The following is a 22,338-nucleotide window of genomic DNA, read 5'->3' as shown; positions in this document are numbered from 1 at the left end:
TGAAAGTAACTTCAAAAGCGCGAATATCTACTTTTTCTAACAAAATAAATGATTGAGGATTGAGGCGAACAAATTATATATTAAAAAAAAAAAAAATGCAATAATAATAATAAAAAAAAAAAAGAAAAACGAAAAATCGTTTCTAACCAATTACTGGTCATTGAGAGAAGTCATTATGTAGAAAATTATAGTGAATGAAAAGAGAAGATACAATAAACAAATTAAATTCATTAACGATTTCAACTGTTAAAAGAATTACAAAGAAAAACAAAATCAAAAAAAAAAAACAAAACTAAAAACTCTAAATAGATCTCTTATTAGAGTTCAGTATTTTGGCTCATTACTTTTTTTGATTCCATTCTAAAGAGATTGCTTATCTCGTACACACACACACTATTTTGTTTAACTCGTTTCAGATCAGCATTTTTCGTAATTGTTTTTTTTTTTTTCATTCATTCATTTCAAGCGTAGTTGGGAGATTTTTTTAAGAATTGTCAATAGTTTTCAGTAACGAGATCGGGATTGCTTGTTTTCGTTTCAACTTCTGGAGTTGCTTATCAATAAAATGTTCACAGGGGGTTATGAAATATTCTGTATGGCTCGGATAGATCAGTACATTGATTGATTTGTCCAATCGTCCTTCTAACTACAACACGGTTTTCTAATAGTAATTTCAAAGCTAAGCCGCCGCCTCCTTTGATTACTTCTCTCTCTCTCTCCTCCCTACCTTGCTGCCTCTATCTTCGGTATTGGCTAATTCTCGGCTCCGATAAGTAAAGACATAAGAGTATAGGGGGTATTTGGCCCACTTAAAAATACTCATCACTTCGACGAGACGTTACTATAACGACTTTTCAAATAAGGCTTGATACGAGCTGAATTATTTTCCGTGGCTTTTGTCCTTGGGCCAAAACATGTCGGTGTAGCCTAGTTTAAGGACAATAGCTCGAAAATTTCGACTCGTAGTTTGAACATAAGGAAATAAAACGGACGGACGGACGGACGAACGGACTGGCAAACAGCTAAGTTTAGATCGATTCAGAATGTGACTCCGAATCAGTCGGCTCTATCTCACGTTCTTCTGCCTGATGCATACTTCTCTTCGAACTTAATGTAACCTTATAGGACAAATGATGTAGCGAATAGGAAAATTATCAAATGGTCAACACTTGAGAAACATGAAATAAAAACCTATTTGCCTAGTATTTATTGTACCTCGCACATATCGAATATTGGCACCATCGGCAAGGGAGCATAGACAACAAAATCCTTATCCATATACTGAACCGAAAGCCTTAATTATATTTATATAGGAATTCTGATAAACGGTAACAAGTCTTTAACGGATTGTTCGAGTTTGACAAGGGATTTCTTTTTTTTTAAAGGCATTTTTGTTAGGAACGTTTAAAAGCACGTCTTGCGAGAATCCGATATAAAAATCATTTCAAATATATATATATATATATATATATATGTGATGGGGAACAAAATTTTCTTCTTTTCGTTTCATATAAAAAGAAAAAAAAAAGGAAAAGAAAAGAAAAAGAAAAATAAAAGAAATGCTAATGGATAGACTCAATAAAAATAACTATGAAAAAAAAAAAAAAAATTTTCGTTTTTTTTCAAACCATTGTAAGCAAAGAAAGTTAAAAAGAAATGAATGACTAAAGTTTTATCATTTGCTTTAAGGTGATGATGATGGCGGTAGTGGTGGGTAGTAGCGGTGATGGTTTGTTTTAAAACTTCGTAGTTAGTATCAGTAGCAGTAGTAGTAGTAGTAGTTGTACTGGTATTAGTGGCAGTAGTGACTGAAACAAATGGTATTTGTATAATGAAAAAATTGCATTTCTTAATTTGTTGTTGTTGTTGTTGTTTTGTTCTTGTTCTTGTTTTTTTTTTTTAAACATTACCGTAAAAGGTTTTTGGACTATGTTTGGGCTTTTGTTTTTTCTCGTTTTTTCTATCAAAATTTCTCTTTCACATTACCGCAAATTATACATGAGTTGCAATACCGCAGAATATCTGCTAAAATGTTTTTCATACTCCCACCTTGACGGGTATATTAGATACGTCAAATGTTTGCAACGCATTACGATATGTCTTGATGAAGTAACGCTAAAAAGTTTCGTTTACATTTCATTGGCCCGTCTGCTGTCTGCCTGCCTGCGATAGTTAGCCTCGATTATGATCGCAAGGCATTCCTTAAGCATATCACCATATTTTTAAAAGTTCATTTAAGATGAAAACATTTTCATTTATGTTCAATTTTTTATCAAGAAAGTAAATATTTGTTTTTTACTACTTACCTGACTCAAAAATATTATTATTATTATTATCATTATTTAAAATTTTTAAAGCAAATCAAGTTTGAAAGTTAGTTTAATAAATAGATTCAAGAATTGATTCGAGCATAATTATCAAGAAACCATATAAAGAAGGCAACAAGTAAGTACAGTTTTTACTTTATAAAATGCTGCCAAGTTTTATAAAACCAGGATTTAAAAAATACACGTTATACAAAAAGTATATATGGAATATGATCTGTATGAGGCATACATAAATAAATAAGTTATAAGATGCGTAGACATGTAATGTATGAGATAGATGAGGAATATATGGTGTATAAGGTAGATAATTATACAAGATACATAAGGAGCGCAAAGGAGTTTAACGTAGACGAAGTATGTAAAGGATTTAAGCTATGTAATGTATATAAAATATATAATTTATATAATGTATTTAAGTTATATAAAGCCTATAAGGCTTATAAAAAGTAGCCAAGCTATAGTGATTATATAGAGTATATGTAATATATAAGGCATACAAGGTATACGAAGTATATAAGAATTATAAATTGTACAAGATAAGATGGATATACGGAGCTTCTTTTTTTTTTTTTTGAGCATAGCGGGAGCACACTGCCAACTTGTGGTCCTCTACTGGACTCGAAGCCATCCCGGAACAACTTCCGCATTACCTCGAGATGCACACTTATTGAGTTTTGATCGTTACTACATCATCCTATCTCGTCTAAGATTAGGGATTCGAATGTTGCTTTCGTATGGCTTTCCATCGAAGTATGTCTTGCACAAAACCGCATTGCATTTCTTCCATCTTTCGCTATCCGTTACCATAACCGCTAACTCGTTACCTAGGATAATTTCTATTTACGAGATCTGAAATTTATAGAGTATGGCACACAAGGTATGCAAAGCATATAAAATAGATAAAGTATATAAGATATACATATAACATATATAAAGTACATAAGATAGATTGAGTATAGAAAGCATATGAAATATGTAAAGTATATAAGGCATATAAGGCATACAATCTATGAAACATATATAAAGTAGATAAAGTATAAAAAGTACATAAGGTAGACAAATTACTTTCATACAGTATATAAGTTATATAAGTATACTAATATATAAGGTACATAAAGCAAATTTTTTTATGTTAGGTAGGTTATGTAAGTTATACAAGGCGTATAAGGTAGATAATGTATACAAAGTAGATAAGGTAGACAAAGTATATAAAGTATATAAAGTAGATAAGGCAGATAAAGATAAGGTATATAAGATATAATAATTTGAGGATATAAAGGATACGATGTGCATTAGATACATAAGGTACATAAGACATACAAGTTACGAAAAGGTATATAACGTAGATAAATTATATAAATAATAATAATAAAGAGCAATTTTATGGAGGATGAAAGATATACAAGTATATAAAACATATAAGGTAAGTTATGTAAAGTATATAAGCCATATAAGGTAGATAACATGTCTAAAGGACACAACGTAGATAAAATGTATATAACGTTTGGAAAAATTTACAAAGAAAACTAATTTTATCATAAGGTGTATAAGTTATTTAAGGCATATAAATATTATATGGTAGATAAGTTATGCGAGTTATATAAGGCATATAAGATAGATAAGGCAAATAAGGTCTATAAGATATATTAAGCTATGTGAGATATACAAGGTATGTGGGGTAGAAAAGATAAGGCAAATAAGATCTATAGGATATATTAGGCTTATGTAAGATACATAAGGCATGTAAGGCATAAAACATCACTCAAATCCACGTGAGTAGCCGAAGGCGTGGAATCTCGACTAGCAAGTCAATGGTCGTGGGTTCGAATCCCAAGTGCGGTAGAGTTTTTAATAAAAAGCCGATAGCCTTAGATGATAGAGCTTTTTAAGACTTTACTCTTAGAATTTATTTCTCTGGCAAAATTAATAATAATAATAATCTTGTCCTCAACTATCCTATACAAGCTGGTAAAGGGTATTAAAGTATTCGACTCAAGCCAAATACAACTTATCAGCTCACTTTAATTTTATTATTATTTTCTCTCGTTTCCCTTTTGTAGAATTTAGTCGAAAAAAAAAAATCTTTATTTTTTGGCTATTAACATTGTAAAGTGGGCGTGTTTACAATTGCAGAGAAAAAAAAAAAAGTGGAATAAAAATGATGATGGAATTCTTCTTTCCTTTTTTAAAGGTATGCGGAAAAAGACACAGGAAATAAATACAAGTTTTTATTTTATGCATTCATGTATACATACACACTTGCATTTTTACTGGTCAAGGATACAGTCTTGTGCTTTTCGGAGGAAAACAATAAGCAAAAAAGATATTTTGCTTAGATTTACAGTTAACTTTTTATTACAATTATTATCGCAAGATTACTAAATAAAAATGAATGCGGATTTAATTTTTCATTTAAATTTAATGCGAGGATCGAACGTCATTCCACAGTTAAAGGATTAATATTGAGACTTTTGAGAACAAATCTTTTTTTTTTACCAACCAAAGTACTTGACCATTGATTGCTTCGATATGTATCTAGAAAGCAAAACAATAAAATTCTTTATCTTACTTTCGGTTCTTTTACTTATCAAAGGGCGTTAAGATCATCTCTTATAGAATTGGTAAGGGACTGAAGATCTGAAAGAGTTTATTTCCCTTTAACTTTATTAGCGATAAGTTCTGAAATTATTGAGTGCTCGTAGTGAGACGAGACATTATTATAGGAATCGACAGATTGTGTTTGCGAAACCATGACACAACTTAAAGAAATCTTACCTTACTGTTCCTCCTAGCGAACTTATTCAGGTGAAAGTTACCCAAGGAATATCTGACTATTCCTCTGCCTCTTGATCGTGTGTATAACTTTTTCAAGACTAAAGATGAAGATTCAAAGTGTGATCAACACAGAAGACCTTAAGTGTACTGCACATTGACAGGCATCTCTTTACACTGTAATCTGCCTTGAGCAAGGGCAATGTGCAAAATTTTAATCTATAATTTAAATAAATTTTTCATCATTCATTTGCTAACTAAGGCACAATTGCAGAAATTTTTGCCGAAATCTTTTATAAAACTATTTCACTTGACTTAATGCAACTTAACACAATGACTTTTCAAAATAAAGTATTATGCGGAAAATAGTTCAAAGAAGTGATGCGCTCTTAACTTTTGCCAATAGGATCCATCCATCCTTGGACTAAGACACGTCAGTCTACCAAAATTTCATCAAAATATCTCAATAAAGGAACGCCAAACGCACGGACGGACAGACAAACTTCAATGGATTCACTTTTTCAAAATAAGGCGTCAGATGCGAAGCGCTCATAAAAGTGACCCGAATATTTGCAATAGCGTTCGTCTTTGAACGAAATTTCAACGAAATATCTCAAAAGTAGCGAAATGTCATTAGAAATCAAAATACCAGACACACGGACAGACAAGCCTGGATTAATTCACAAACTGATTCTGAATGGATCGGTATAATGAAATGTGGGTCTTAATGTGGGTATCTTAAGCTCTTCGTCCGGACAATCTTAATACATCTTCTATCAAAAATGGTGTAGGTAGGTACCACAAGTAAAAGCACTGTGCATTTAAATACCCTACATGGCTTCGCTTAATGCATTTATTAACATAACGAGTTCCCAAGACCAAGCCTTGTAAGGAAAATGAGCGAAGTAGCTCGGGAGCTTTTCAATAGCTTTCGTCCTTGGGGCGAATTTCACTAAAAATTGCGATATTACGTTGAGCACAAACAATAAGGCGGACAGACAGACAGACAGACAGACAGACAGACGGACAGACAAGCCTTAAATCAATTCAGAACGTGACAGAAAGATTCTGAATTGATCCGCATAACAAAAGAAGGATTTATCTCAAATCCTTTTGAATGAGTGGCGTAGGATATAATAACAAGAAAAGAAAAGAAAAAAAAAAAAAACTAATACATAAGTGGTTTATATCTCCTTACACATAACAATAGTAAGTTCCTTACTTGTTAAAAAGATTCATTTTTTCCTTTTGTTTGCCGAAAAATGAAGGTAAACTGTTCTGCTTTAATATTGATTAACCTTAACTGGTGGTTGTTTGATTGCTTGCTTGCTTGCCTGCTTGCTTGCTTGCTTGCTTGCTTACCTGCTTGTTGGTTGGTTAGATAGAAGGTCTCTCTCTCCTTTGATTAGCTAGAGTGCGATTTTTGTATTTTCTTTTGTCTGTTTTATTGTGCTATCATTTTTCCTGCAATTTCTACAATTTCTCTCCTCATTTTTTTATTTTAAATACAATTGTAAGATCAAATGAGCAAAACTAATCGATTCGAAACGTTATCATTAGTCAGTCAGCAAGAGAAAAAAGAAATGAAATATTAATGCAAGCTCTATATATGAAGTTAGTCGAAGAAGTTGAAAGTATTCAAGTAAGTTAAAGTTTTAACGGAGGGGTTGATTTATTAAAAAGTATTAGTAGTATTTTGTGCTTCTTTTTTTTTTCTTTTTTTTTAAGTAAGTACGCAAGTAAGTACCCAAGTATGTATGTATGTATGTATGTATAATGTGTGTTTTTGTGTATAGATTATGAAATTTATTAAGAATTTCTCGTTTAATTTGTATTTCTTCTCGCTTTTTATTCTTTCTCGTTCGTACAGTTTAAAACCGCCCCCCAAAGATGGTGTTACAAAAAGTAATCCTTCCAAACGTCATCGTGAACGTTTAAATGCTGAATTAGATTTATTGGCTTCATTGCTGCCATTCGAACAAAATATTTTAAGTAAATTAGATCGACTGAGCATACTAAGGCTGTCTGTTAGTTATTTAAGAACAAAAAGTTATTTTCAAGGTAAGTAAACTTTATTGTTTATTGTTTTTTGATACATTTCTCTCTCCTTTTTTTTTTTGGTCCTCGAACTTAAGATTAACTCGCCTAAGCAAAGAAACTTGCCAAGGTTGGCATCTAATAATAAATTTTGACGAACAGTTCGGGGCAATACAAAAGTTTCAATTCCTCATTGGAAATTGCTCCAGGCTAGCAGGCTAGAAATGTCTCTTTGATCCAAAAATTATAATGAGTTTTTAGGAATCAGGAGAATTTTTTTTAACTGCTCCGCACCTTTCAACATTTTTTTTTTTTTTTTTTGGGGGAGTTTAAAGCATGATAGCCAGCCACCTTTCTGGCTACAAGGATGTGCTCAACCTATTTAGTATTATTATAAACATGAATTCTCATAGCATAGAATTTCTCTCTCCAGAAATACGATTTACCTTCCCAACCCTATTTTGCAGCAAAATTTTACGAAATAATTTACTTTACCTCAAAGAGAAGGCACCTTATTATTAACATTCTGTTGCGAAAACCTAATTAAGAGAACAAAAACCTCCTCAGTTTTTTACTACTAGAACTACTTCAGTGGTTCTCTGGCAAACGTAAAAATATTCCGAGAGAAATTTCTATAACATGGGACCGCTCACTTACTTTTCTGTCCACATTCGCAATCTATTTAATAACAACAGGAAAATACGGTTATCCCCTACAATTTTTACATGAATTTAAATCTCCATTCAGAGAATACACCTTTACAATTTGTATACCTACTTGCTATATACCGTTTGTGGTGCAAGAGTATATTGAGCCTTTTTTTACACCAACCTATTCAGAAAGTGAGCCTGAGTTTAAGTTTGTCTATCCATTTGCCTATATTGTTATCTGATGCTCGACCTATAGGTTGTAATTGTTTAAATATTTTGATGAAACTTGGCACAACGACATCTATCGGCTCCATGACGAACTGTTTTGAAAACGGTTCGAATTGGTCCACCTTTTCGACTACTCCCCATATGTCGCACTATTCTAAAAAGTCCTTATATGGAAGAAAAATTTGCAATTTTCAAAATTCCTCGGCAAAAGTGAACCCTAAATAGTAGTATTTCGGTATTGTAAATAATTTAATAAAACTTTGGTCCGGCTGGGCCACACTTAGCAAACTTAATTTACTTCCAAAAATTATATTATTTTCAGTTTTTATGATGAAAAACTAGGAATTATACCTTCTCTCTATATACCTTTTCACGTGATCCCTTATATATGTTAGGGTCCAAAAAAATAGATCTCTTTGATCCAAATTTCTTATTGTTGATTTTTTGCTAAATTATTACTATGCACCAATATCCATTATGCAATAATAATAATTAAATTATTCTATTAAAGAATTTACGTGTTGTGAGAAATCTTATATGGGATAAGGTCCAACAATTCAAATTTGGTTCAAGATTTAAGGTTTCTGAGAATATTTATATTGCAATGATACCCAAAAAATAGAACTACATATCGGCTTCGGCTAAATATCAAAACAATTGCGACCGACCTGTACGTTGAGAACAAGAATAGAGCGGGGCGGACGGACGGATAGTCAGATATATGGAGAGGCAAGTTTAGGCAAACTTGCAAAGTAATTCTAAAGTGATTGGCGGGTCTTCCTTAAATCAAGGTATTGTATACATCTGCACAAACGTTATGTATCTACGTAGCATGGGTACTCACCCTCTCTCTACGCCCAAAAACACATCTTAGGAAGATAAGGGTTAATAAGAGAGAAAGCGCAAACAAATTTGACACTTCAAGGTCTAAGTTCTTCTCTTTTAACTTTCGACACCAATTTCAAAGGCTTCTTGTATGCGAAAATTAACCATAAGAATAAAAAAAATTAAACACAAAAAATCATTAAAATCATTGGTTTCTGAAGCGATCGCTTAGTCTAGTAGATAAAAGGCGCAATTATGAAGTCGACATAAACCATTGATCGATTGGCCATAAACATCGCGGGCTACCGATCATCTCTCTTTTCTTTCCGACCATCATCTTCTCATTTCTTTCCGACTATGACTGTGCCTATGTACGCATACAGGTTCATATTTAGTGTAAAAAAAAAAAAAAAAAAAAAACAAAATTACGTTGTTAACGATTTTGCAAAAAATTCTATTAGTTAACTGCCTATCCTTGTGTCTGGGTTGTTTTCTTCGAATATCAGCGAAAGGATAATCACCTTGAAAACCATGACTCATTGATTTATACCAAAGTAATGGTTATTTAAAAAGGCCAAACTGTACAACAATTTTAACCGCTTGCTGTAAAAACCGCATAAGGATTAATGGTATAACAGCGAGAAAGAACATTAGGCGATTTATTCTTGCTTTTAACAGAATTATAATAAAAATTTACAACAACAATGGCAATAAAATGAAAAAAATAAATAAATAAAATGAATGAAATAAGCAAAGACAAGCAAATCCTAATAAACAAGCCACGTACTGTCCATTTAGAATGCGCGTAAGAACATATGTTTTCTCTAGGGGTATGTGTGTATACAACACATATACATACATATGAAATATATGTATGAAATAAAATAAAAAAAACGGTCTTTTACTCTGTAGCACACTAATAATATAATTTAATGTTTAGAGCTGTTACACCGCCTAGCAGACGGTGCTCTATTGTTTTGAAAAATGTTCTAAAACATTATTTCGAAAAAAAGCAAAAATAATAATAAAAATAAAAGGGAAATGTTTTTAAGGTGTGAGTTTTAAAGTGCTTAACGAAGCGGGGGAAACTATATATATTGTTCTTAACCACCTTAGATAGATAGATATAGTTATATATATATATATATATATATATATATATGTATATATATATGTATAGGGTTAGTTTGGTTTCAATATTTTATTGTAAGGATAACTAAGGTAACATTTTTGTATAAAGAACTTTGTTCTTATTTTTTTTTTTTTTCAAATACAACATTTTCCACATATAAAAAGTAAGAGTTAATAGACCATTGTGAACAGAGGTCATTGACTCAATAAAGATAACAAACGTGTTACAATATGTACAGGGACTCGTTGGCTAATATAATAGAAGCATTGTGTTAGAAAACTAACACTCACAAGGGCTACTAACCTTTCTTGAAGAGAAAAGGAACAAAAAAATAGTCATATGCTTAAGTATAAAAATTTTTATTTGGTTGACAAAGCTTACAATAAAAAAAATCAAAAAAAATTTATTTAATTTTTCTCGTTTATTTTTTATTTTTTTTTACTTATGCTAAGCGAAATGCCAACCCCTAACTAACGTTATCTAACTAATAAATTCAATGACTTAGAATTTACAATTTTTTTTTTTAATTCAAGTTCAGCGGAAAATTTCGCTTCCTTCGTAAATAAGAAAAAGTTAAAGAACTGAATTCAAGTAACAAAAGGTTACTAATCTTTTTATTTTTACATCGAAATTGTCAGCTTTTTCATCTAAAATTTCTTTACCAATGTAGTTTATTATTTAGTTTAGACCTTTCCCTTTCAGATATCATCTGCTCAATAGCCTGTAGGGTTGCATTCTGATAATAATATTCGATTAGATTGATAGATAGTATTTATGCACTTTTTTCTTTTAAATCATATATATGTAATAGCTCTCTTGTTCCGTTAACCCAAGTCAAAGAACCAAAGTTTCTGATGGCAAAATTAAAACTTTTCTATCTCTCTCCATCCACAGTTCCGCACCACCTAACGTTCTTTGTTTTTTTCTACATGCCTTCTCTTTCTTCCTCTTCTTCCAAACAGTCACTTCCTAGAGCTGTCAAAGCTTGGTTTTGTCTCTCCTTCCCCTCGCTGCTGTATCACTCGTTAACAGCCTTCATATTGTTTTGTCGTTTCTTTTTCTCCCTCTATCTGCCTTTTCCTCTTCCTTTGGCTCTTTCAGAACCAGCAGTCAGTCAGTCTCTTTCTACAGCTCTATTCCATTTTTTGTAACTCTCCCTCTCTTCTTTTATCACTTCTATATATGCTTTCTTGTTTTTTTGCTCTCTCTTTCTTTTCTCTCCAGGCAGCAGTGTTATTTTTCCCACAACGCTTCTTCCGCTGTTTTTGCACCACGCTTTCTGCGTTTATCTCTTTACCAGTCTTTACGACGAGATGATGTCTTTTCTTTCTTTTTAATCTATAATTCCGATATTTTAAAGATTTTTATTGCTCAATGGAACTGCGAAAATTTCGATCTTACTGTGACTACGAAAGAGAATTCTTCGCATATCTCTTTGAATTGTCTTCTGCTCGGTCTCTCTCTACACATTTCGAATTCTTAAATTCTTTTTCTTCGTCTCCTTTCTTCTTTGCTTCTCCCCGGGCTGAGGGATAAAAGAGTTTTTCTCATAATCATGTCGAAAACGGAGCATTTCTTGCTAAAGCTATTTAATCTTTACCCGAATTCGCCAGAAATGACTAAAGAACATTTTTTTTATTTAACAATAAATTCCGCTAACTCTTTAGTTTCTATGAACTTCTTTGACAGTTTCATTTACTTAATGGCTCAATCACGTGCACAAGTCTAGCAACGACAACAAGATGTGAAAATACATAAATAAATAAATAAATAATAATAATAATAATCCGAAAGACTTGTACAAAAAAAAAAAAAAAAAAAATGGTCGTAAGCAAAGTAAATATTTTGACAATTAGCGGTCAATGGTATAGACAGTTAAATAGATATTTAATAGTCTCTTGCGATTTATCGCACATTCACAAGCATTATATTAATTGCAACTTTTAATATACTCTTACTACTCCTCCAACAAATCTATACACACGTGCCTTTAACTCTCGCTAAGAAGTAAAGAACACCTTTGTTTAATTTCCTTTAAATCCATTTCAATTTTACTTAAGGGCAAAAAAGCAAAACCAAAAAAAAAAAGTCACTCGGCTTACTTGCAATTGTCAATGGCAAGGCACGTGCTGTATTATCCTTAAAATATATCCGATATTTACTTTTAATTTGTTTTGGGTACCTCCATATATACATATATATATATATATATATATACATATATACATATGTATGCACATGCACATGCATTTATATGCATGTATGCGTGTATGGTCATAAGCTCATCATTTCATTTAAGTTGAGTACCATTTGACGACATTTATTTATTGGTTTGTTGTTGTTATTGTTGTTGTTGTTGTCATTTCTGAAATTATGTTTACTTTAACTCTGTTATGTCCGGTCGACCATACGTTCGTTGTTGTTTAAAAACTAATGTACCAGAAAAACAAAATAAAAACAAACAAAACTAAGCCTAATAGACATAATTTTTAAAAAAAGTTTTTTTTTTTTAATATTTATTTAATCAACACAATAATTCACTATACTAGTGAATTTGGTGTATTCCAAGGCGATTCTTTTCAGCATTTGTCAAGCGGTAATGGTGATAAAAAGGTGAACGAATTTTTAATAAAAGCAATTAAAGACGCATTACAATGAGCTACGGATCATCATGAAATACCCCAGACATCTTTGATTAATAAAGTTATTCATGTAAAGACTTTTGAGAATAAGGAATCACATAGAAAATGGTCGCAAAGGGAGTCTTATCCGAGCCATTTTCGATGGCTTGAGCTAAACTGTGTCAGCTTTCAATGGCCTGTAGGAACACTAGAATACAAGGTAGACAGATGACCAGACAAACTTGAATAGATTCAGAAAGCCATTCTGAAACGGTCGGTAAAATGGCTGCCCTATATCAAGTCTTTCTCGGTGTTGCATACATACGCCAAAAATTTAATAGACATTTTGACCGCAAGTAGTGTGCTGGTGTAGTGGTCTAATAAATTAAAAAAATTAAATTTCCTTAATTTCAGATTTTTTCCATTTTCTTAAATTAACCATCAGGAATGAAAGGGCTGGGAGTAGAGTTTCCAGATGGTTCTTTCTGTATTGATCTGGGAGCTTTTCTTGCAATAAGAGTTGTTTTTTATCTATGTGGCACGGCCTCCACGGATGATCAGGGACGGAGAGAGAGAGAGACAGACAGACAGAGAGACAGACAGAGAGAGGATGGGGGGGTTTTGGAAAAAGAAGATCAAACGAAAGAGGAAAAGAGGAAATAGTATGTGCGTACTTTCGATTTAAATATGGAAAAATCAGGCATAATGGGAAAGACCAACGTTGGCAGGCTTATTTAAAGGTGGGCGATAGAAGAACAACGGTTAAGAAAGCAGAGTTGTTAATAGGTGGACAAACCTCTTCGATGTCTGCAGAACACTTGGTCCAGATGTATCTGTACATACGCACTACATGACCCACATTGGGTGGATGTTGTCGCCCCTACGCACGTAACTCTTTCACCCATCTCGATCGATGGCCTGCAAGTGGGATTTGGGGACACTCGACTGCAAGTGGAAGTTTCTTTCTAATTTCGCAAAAAGTGCCGTAGGAAGAAGGTGTCGAAGGATGGCGTGAGGTGAACAATAGCAATTTGAGCTATGGCAGGGTAAAACAAACTTAGTTTGCTTAGTAGACCACACGCAGAGATTGCACATTGTGATACCGCAAAGTCCTGCAGGGCTTGGTTTCTCTTATATCGTTCAGTCGCCCGATAGTTCTCCACGCACGATTTCGTGGCCATCTGCAATATAAGACACCGCGCGTTTGGCGAATATTTCACAACGCCGGATACCGTCTAGTGCTCCCAACGAAAGAAGATGCTGCAATTTAGACGCATCCTAAAGTTGGCTATGGCTAGGGGCTTGACCGAGTACAATAGATCTTTTTAGGCAGCAGAGTGCCCGCAATATTATATAGAATTATTAGTACCAAGTAACGTGTAACGCATCACTTAAACGGTCTTTATCGATGAATAGAATTTTTTACTTTTACGAAGACGAGTGATAAGCAAAGTTTGAGTGAATAATTTAAATTAGTCTAAATATAAACCGCAACGTGTAGAATAATTTGCAAATTATTATTTTTAGTTTCTGTTGTTGTTTTCTTTCTTTCTTTTTTTACTGCAGCATTTTTCAATTTTCTGTGTTAATTTTCGTACATTTCGCTTGACTTAAACGTCAAGCTTTTATACATAAGCAACAATAATAGCGTTAGTGATTCAAGGTCATACGAAAAGAAAAAACGATATATGCAGTGTATGTTTATACAAAAAAAAAAAAAAAAATAGTTAAAGAGCAAAATGCAAAAACCCAAAACCCATAATCAATATAAATACATAACGGTACAAAAGAAACGCCATACAATAATCAGAAAACAGAAGACACTTAGTTAGACAGGGCAGTAAATAATTGAATGAGAGTTGAAAAAAAAAAAATAAAAAAATCAAAGAAATTTTTACCTGCACATGTTACATACGTACATACATACATGCTTATGCATATGAAAGTGAACATTTTTAATGAATTAAAAATTCTTAAATAATTCTTTTTCTTATAAATGTTTAAAAATATTTATTCACGTTTCTCGTCCGTTTTTCACAAACACCCAACACATCGCGTACTTACCGTTGTCGAGTTCAATTGATTGTAAATATTTTTGTAGATTTTTTTATTTTTTATTTTTAAAGCTGTAGAGGGAATATTTATGGAAATTTATATTGTGTGTGTGTAAGATTTTCTTTTATTTTTTTAAATTTTCGCTACTATTACTGACATTATTTATCCTATAAGACGGTAATATTTCCATATATTGCGTGACCTGTTCACTTTCGATAGACACTTAAAATTGCTCTATGGGTATTTTTTTTTTTTTTTTTTTTTTACTTTTGAATTTTTCGCGCAGAATATTCAAGTTTATTAACCAGGTGGGTGTGTACGTTTGGATAATATAACATTTTAATTTATCTAAATATTATTTTGACAGATTTATATATTAATTTTTTTATTTTATTAATTTTTATATCCGCAATCGAAAGACGAAGGCGCTCTTGCGTTTTTGTGAAGCGGACTTCGACACTGCAGAGTGCATAAAGTGTACAAAGTACAATACGATCATACCCATCCGTACGATCGGGCCCAGTGGCGTTCCAAGATTTCAGATAAATATTTACCAAAGCCATTCATGTTTCAGTGCGAAAATGGTCGACTCCGGCCTAATAAGCGAGAACTGTAATTTACGAAGACGATAAGAGCCTGACGCCCGGACGTCGCGATAGACATTTCGAAAAAAAAGTCTACCTTCTATTCTGAGAATAGTTCCCATCCGAACGCAAAGAGAAGGGCTGCCACATTCGCGAAAAAATAAGAGTCCAAGTACCAAGTCTGTGTTTGTAAATACAAATCCAAGTGCGGTTCAATCATACTTACCAGTAGCCTTAATTGGTGCTCAGTCAGTGGAGGCGTAATACTAACGTCTATTGGGCACACATCCAATAGGCTGCGCCGATGTCTTTCTTTTTTCTCATTTCTTTTCAACCTCGCCACGAATGGGTGACTTCCCCTGAGTGAATTAGACTTCTCCTTTGTTATGAACACATAAATGAGCAACGAATTTCGAATTAAGTTATTATATGGGGAGCAATCGGAGAACCATTTTCAAGATCTTTCTTTCTTAAGCCAAAATAAGTCAGTGAACCAAATTTGATCGAAATTTTCCAAAATTGTGAGCTGAAGGACAAATGGATCGACGGACGAAAAGACAAGGTTAGATCGATTAAGTGGGTGATTTGTGGTAAAAAAATCTGAATCGAAGAATTTAGGTATTGGTGGTAAGATGAGTTGACCGATTTAGTATACTTCAGGATGAAAGGAAGGGTAAGCCTAAGCGGGTTGATACTATGTATCCTTAAAATAATAAAAATATCTTTAGAAAGTATTTACAAACATATATGGTTTGTCTTCCCTCCCCCTCCCATAGGCTTTATTTGCTTATAACAATGTTTCGTAACTTTTTTAAGTTATTGTACGCAAAAACCGGTTTTCATTAGAGATGTAGTCAAGTACATTTTTTGGAGCCTTTTATTGCACTAAACCATTTCCTCAAGCAAAAGTTGCCTCAAGTTCGTTTGGGTCCAACACTTCGGTCTTATCTAACATATTTTAGGTTAGAGTTACCCTTTTCTAAATTAAAATATAAATAAAAAGATCGCCGGACACCAGGTGGCTTATCACATGCGCAGACGGATTAGTTGATTGAAAACCGATTGGGAGCGCGGCTCATGTCAGACAGATTTTCTTCTGCCTCCTGGGTTCAGCGGCCGCTCAATTCGCAGCGTCTGGTAAATTATCCGTGTCAGTCCGAAAAGCTACGGACCATAGTAGACAGTGTACGATGATATTCTGAACTAACTTCCAGCCTTGCTGCCAGTACAAAAAATGATTCAATCCGAGGTGATTCCAATATGATCGCATTCTAGGCCAGTTTTTCAAGCTTTGCAAAATGCAAGCAAAAACCATTCGTTTAATAATTTAAGAATTTTTTAATTTTTTAAATAAAACTTTAATTTCACTTCAAATGAAAAAAAAAAAAAGAGAAAAACCAGTCAAGGTGTGTACTTCTTAAAGCAAACAAACAAAAAAAAAAAAGGAAAAAGTTTTTTTTTTTTTCTTTTAATAAGAAATCGACGCCATTTTGTTTTGCTTACTTCACATTACTCACTTACCCTTAACGAAAAATTTTCATTTAGATTCTCTTCTTTTTTTCTTGCTATTTTTTTTCTTCTTCTTCTTCTTCTGCCATTTAATCTTCTAAAGAGACCGACCATAACATTTATATATATTATTTAACCTCCCCAAAGCAGAAAACTGAAAGGAAAACTTAAAGCGCAAAAAATTTCTCTATAATGTTAATCTTCCTTCCTAAACGTTTAGAAAAAAATAGAAAGAATAACAATTCATGAAAGAAACGCCTTAAAGCGAATCTTGGATACCCATCACACCATATATTTTTACGAAAAACATTTGAATAAAATGTGAAAAGTATGATAAACGTGAGCTGCTAAGCAAAAAGAAAATGTGAAATTTTTATTCCCCTTTGTAACATTTACTTCTGAAGTGGATAGGTTTTAGGCGATTTTCTAACTTGATCTAGAAAAACTGATTAAATTTCTATTTTCATTTCGCACAGAGCTTTAATGTAAGCAGTTCCAAGGTGTTTAATTTGACATGACACTTAAGAATCGGTCAACTTATAAAAGAATGCTGGAGAAAGTCACTTTACATAGGCGTCCACGGGTTAACACTGTGGCTTTGTTCAGTGTTATATCGAAACCATGTTCTACGAAAGGTTTTTTGTAAATGCCACATAGAATAATAGAAATTTGTACCGCGTTGTATCGTGACAGTTCTTTACAAGTACCGTGCATATAAGATTCGAATGAAGAATTCGACTAAAAACCGCTTCGTAGAGAAATGACATTTTTAACTTGGCTTCACTTTCGTACCCCATTCAAATAAACATACGTTTTTTTTGTTTCCGAATGCCTTGATTGCTTGGATTCGTAAAGCAAAACTTGGCAGCACTAACAGAGCGATGAAAGTCAGCTTTCGCCTTTGACAAAAGTACTACAAGCTACATATTGAAAGCAACTCTCTACACAGAGTTGCTTTTTTTACTGTTCCCCCTGCATAGAGTGCAACAGAAAACTGTTATTGTAGAATAAAGCAATAAAGTGTTACGTGGAGAAATTTATCTCTCCGTTGGGGAACATAAATAAAAGTCCATGTTGATTTTTGAACTTTCTAATTTCCTTCCTCGGGCAAAGCGAATGAAGCGTCTTCGAATGACAATTATGGAAATGAAAGTTTTCTCACCCGGCCACTAGATGGACGGACCTGGTTAAATTATTTCCTAAAGCCTCCGATTACTTTGTCTTTTGAATTAAAAAAAAAAAAAAAAGTTTTTCATTTTATTTTTATATATGATAAGCTTCGTCATTTCCCACTAACTCTTCCTTGCCAGTCTATAACTAAGCAGAAAGCAAAATAAAAAGTAAAAGAACAGAATAATAAGAGAAAAACTTTTCAATAGCAATAACAAGAACTAGCATATGCTATTAATGCAATTTTCTGTCTGACGCACCCGCTCTGAGTCTAAGACAAAGTTTATAAAGAATATACATGCATACATACCTACATATATATATCAATGTTGTACATAAACTATGGATGAGTGTGTTTTCGAAATGGGTACCGCATACACACTCACATTTTCCAAGATGTAAACAGGGTTGTTATTTTTTAAGAAGGCAAACTAAAATTGAAAGGAAAAAATGAGGAAACAGTTACGAGAGAAACAGTTGTACATATAGCCCACAAGTCGATTTTATTGCACTCATCTTCGTTAGCGATACACTAGAAGATACATTTGAAATGCTGCTAGTAAAAATGTTAGGTCCTATGGAAAAGCCTGCACGGTTACGAGTTTTCTTCGGTAGCCTGCTTTTCTCGAACGATTCCAAAGTGTCTTGTGATTGATGTTTACTGCCTCTGCTATTTCCTGACAGCTCGCTTGCCGGTCTGGCTCTACCAGTTGCAGAATTTCATCAGCATTTTCAAAGACTGGCCGACAAGAGCGGCGTGTAAGCACTCCTGTGTCCTTCGTTCACTCGCAGCATTCTCACCGTACACTTCACAAATTTTTTCTCATTTTGTAATGCTCTTAATATTTTTATAGTAAAAGAGTATCACTTGGCGTATTTCTTCAGATATTTCCTTCATTTTCAAATCAATATAACTTTTTACACGGGCAAGGAATTAGGAAAAAATGTTAGCTGAAATATCACCTTCTAAGCAAATATTTGTTTGACGCAATCACGTGAGTGTTGAGTGAGTGAGAATTCTCAATATGACCGAATATTTAATTAAATTGAATCCTTTTGTTTCCTACGAAGGAAACTAAACAGTTGACATATAATTACCAGGCATTGTTGAACACTGTCTACTATGAAAAAGGAAAAATAAAAATTAAAGAGTAACATTTTTAAATGATTTGAGTTTTTTGAGACGATCAACGATGGTTGAATGGTTCACATGGAAATCATCGGCCAGTATTCGAATCGTCAAGCTTGTTCGTTCCCTTCCACAGCTGACAAAAGTATGTGGTCGTCCCAATCCAATGATCAACCTATTCCTAGCTTATCTTCCAGTTCAAACAAAGACGACATTCTTAATAAATGCCATCTTTTCTCAAGCACCGATAAATCAATTAAGTTTAACGCATTTTCGTAGGGCGGAAGAGGCAAGTTAAGGATGTATCCCAGGCAAGGAAAAAAAGTGGAACTGTTTTTGAACGGTTTCTAAACTATCTATCTGAAAGGAATAGCTTGACAAGCCTGACAACTGAGTTGTACTCTAGAGTAGGTCTTACAAGCGCCATAGACGAACACTTTATTATGCAGGGATCTTCAAATTTTTTCGATCATCTCTTTACAAAGTCCAACAAACTTTTTGCTTTATTTATTTATTGATTGAATGGAGGAATTACAGTTCATTTTCTGATCGAGTGAAGTACCAAGATTAACATTCCAAATATTAGGGGACCATGTGTGATTAATAGGAGATGATCTAGAGACTGACTTTTTTTTGCACTTGAAAAGATTCAATGACGTCAGTTTGCCAATGAGAGTAAATCACGAGCAAGAATTTCTACATCGATTACATTTCGAAATATCTTAACGGCTTTGTCAGGCAAACAGCTTAGTGGTGTTATATAGGAAATGATCCGATCCGAACCATTTTTAATGGCTTTTGTCTTGGATCCAAAGATGCAGCAAATTTTATCAAAATATTTCAAAAATTGCGACCTGAAAATTGAGCATAAAAAGATATATATTAGACGCTCAGACGGACAGACAAATTCAGATCGATTCAGAAAGTGATTCCCGAGTCATATATATAATTAAAGGTGATTCTATCTCAAGTAAACATCAAAAAAACTTGTAGCATAAGTGGTGTAGGCTATAACAACTTGAAACCCATGGATTAGTGCTTTTTCAACGATAACCTTGAAGTGAGAAGGTCAAGACGGTTTACAGCTCTGGATTTTTTGTTTGTGATATTTGAAAAGGGTATAATAAGGAAACAAGTGACAAGACTCTTTACACACCAAAGATGACAGACAATATTTTGTGTTAGCCCTTAAGTAGTAGTGCATCCAAGAGAATATACCCGATGTTATATGTCTTTTATAAATTTTCTGATGCGTGCATTTCATGTTTTTGAGTTCTTTGCGTTGGAAACTCACGGAGCACTCTTCCTTTTGACACTTTTCTATTTTATCAAAGTTAAGGTCAAAATTCATTTCGTTCATTCACTTGTAATGAATTTCACTTCATTCATTTCATTCTATAGGTCTGAGTCATTAACTCAATCTAGGTTATTTTTTTGTTTTTTTTATTTTTTTTTTTTAGTTTTGATTTAGGTTTGGTTTATCATCTGAATAAATCTTAATGTTAAAAAAAAAAAAGAAACGAAACAAGAAAAAAGGACATAAAATAATATATATTTTTTTCTTTTATTATAAAAAATTATGGAAATAATAAATACAAAATAAACAAATGAGTAAACATAGGCTATTAGCTAATCAGTGTACGTGTATATATGTATTTATGCACACGCACAAGAAATATGTAATAAATTTTGGTAAAATTATATTAAAATTTCCATCATAACAGTCCATTCCCTTTGAAGGCCTTTAAATGAAAAACTAACACTCCTAAGAAAAAGTCTATTAAAATACGATGCATGAAGACTTGGAATACAGGCTAAGGGTTTACAGAGTTCCTTGCTAATCTAAATTATGACTGAGAAAGTACGCTTATAATATGTAATAAAAATAAAAAGATTTATGCATGACAGCGGTAATAAACTTAGTTATGAATTAATTAAATAAACAAAAAAAAAAAAAAAGAAGCAAAGTACATGAAACCGTCTATATATTCGGCTTCAGTTGAATTTCTTCATACTTTGATCACTTGAAGTAAGTCTTCCTTTTTTTTTTCTTATCATTTACAAAATTTTTGCTCTCCTTCCGAATGTTATATGCAAGTAGATAGATGAATTTGATTTAATAAATTGCAAAATTTCCCGTTCTTTAAAATGAAAAAACGTTTTGACAAGCTTAACATATTTCTAAAAAATGTGGACCTTTAAACTAATCATTACAAGAAGTGGTAGTACACGAGATGATTAGAAAGTTTTATGAAAATTGGTTTTAGTAACATTATAATCGCTATAAACATGAAGCGTTCAATTACTTTGTTACAATCTTTGCCTATTATGTTACAATAACAGTGAAACCTTCTTCAAGCAGAAAAAGAACAGTAGTAATATAATAGTAATAGCAATCATAAGAGCAACACTACTACTAACTTTAATCGTAGCAGTAGCAGCGACGAGACTGCATGGTAACTGCATGGGTAGTAAGAGTAGCAATTGTATTAGCAATAACTGTGGTAATGATTTTTTTTAATAATAAGTGTGAGGTTAATAGCAATCGCAATAGCAGTAATAGTATCGAAAATAGCATTAGCAATAATAGCTGCAAAAACCACAACAATATTTCTAAGGGAGTAAAGGAACTGGTAAATGTTATGTTGATAGCATTAGCATTGGCAGTAATAGTAATAGCAGAGCTTTCAGAATAGCAATAATAGTAGTAGTAGTAGTAATAAGAGTATTACCACTGATTGTAGTTGAAGTGATGGTATCAGAAATAGCAAAAGCAGCAATGTAATGCGAAGTAATAATAATATTTGTGACTGAGTAGCAAATCTTGACAAGGACCGGCAATAGGGTTCACAATAGCAATAATAGCATAGTAATAGGACCTGCGTTAACAATGATAGTAGAGATGTAGTAATGACACTTTCGGCTGTAGCGTGCGAATAATTATCACCGTAGCGCTAGCAGTATTAATAATAGCAACTGAAGAGACAGCAATTGCATGGATCATGGCACTAATAGTAATAACGCCAGTAATAATGAAAACAAATGTGGTAGAAATTGTGACAAGGTACCATTGTACCAGGTATGAAATGATGCTAATGGAAGTAGTAAGCTCCTCAGTCATCATAATAGCCTTAGAAGTTATAGGGTTTTTTTTTATTTTCAAATAAAACCTATAAATTAATCTCTAATAAATTTAAAACATATCTGAAATTACTTGTTTATCTAACTTCGAGGAAAAAAATAAGCCTCTTTTTCGAATAGACTAAGAAAGTGAATACCCCATTGGAAGGATAAGTAAG

The 22,338-nt window shown here is 32.9% G+C and overlaps 1 protein-coding gene across 1 annotated transcript in view; it reads left to right on the top strand.

Annotated features, from left to right (window-relative positions):
• The window catches only part of LOC119639137, a 91,029-nt gene that overhangs the window by 35,093 nt on the left and 33,598 nt on the right, over positions 1-22,338 (top strand). The window contains exon 2 of the mRNA XM_038036364.1: positions 6,970-7,160. Coding sequence (XP_037892292.1) covers positions 6,970-7,160 — 191 coding nt within the window. The remainder of the gene's footprint in view (positions 1-6,969; positions 7,161-22,338) is intronic.

The sequence above is a fragment of the Glossina fuscipes genome, unplaced genomic scaffold (assembly GCF_014805625.2).
Source record: "Glossina fuscipes isolate IAEA_lab_2018 unplaced genomic scaffold, Yale_Gfus_2 112, whole genome shotgun sequence".
NCBI lineage: Eukaryota > Metazoa > Arthropoda > Insecta > Diptera > Glossinidae > Glossina > Glossina fuscipes.
Note: the sequence above shows the minus strand (reverse complement) of the source record. Positions and strands in the feature narration are given on the sequence as shown.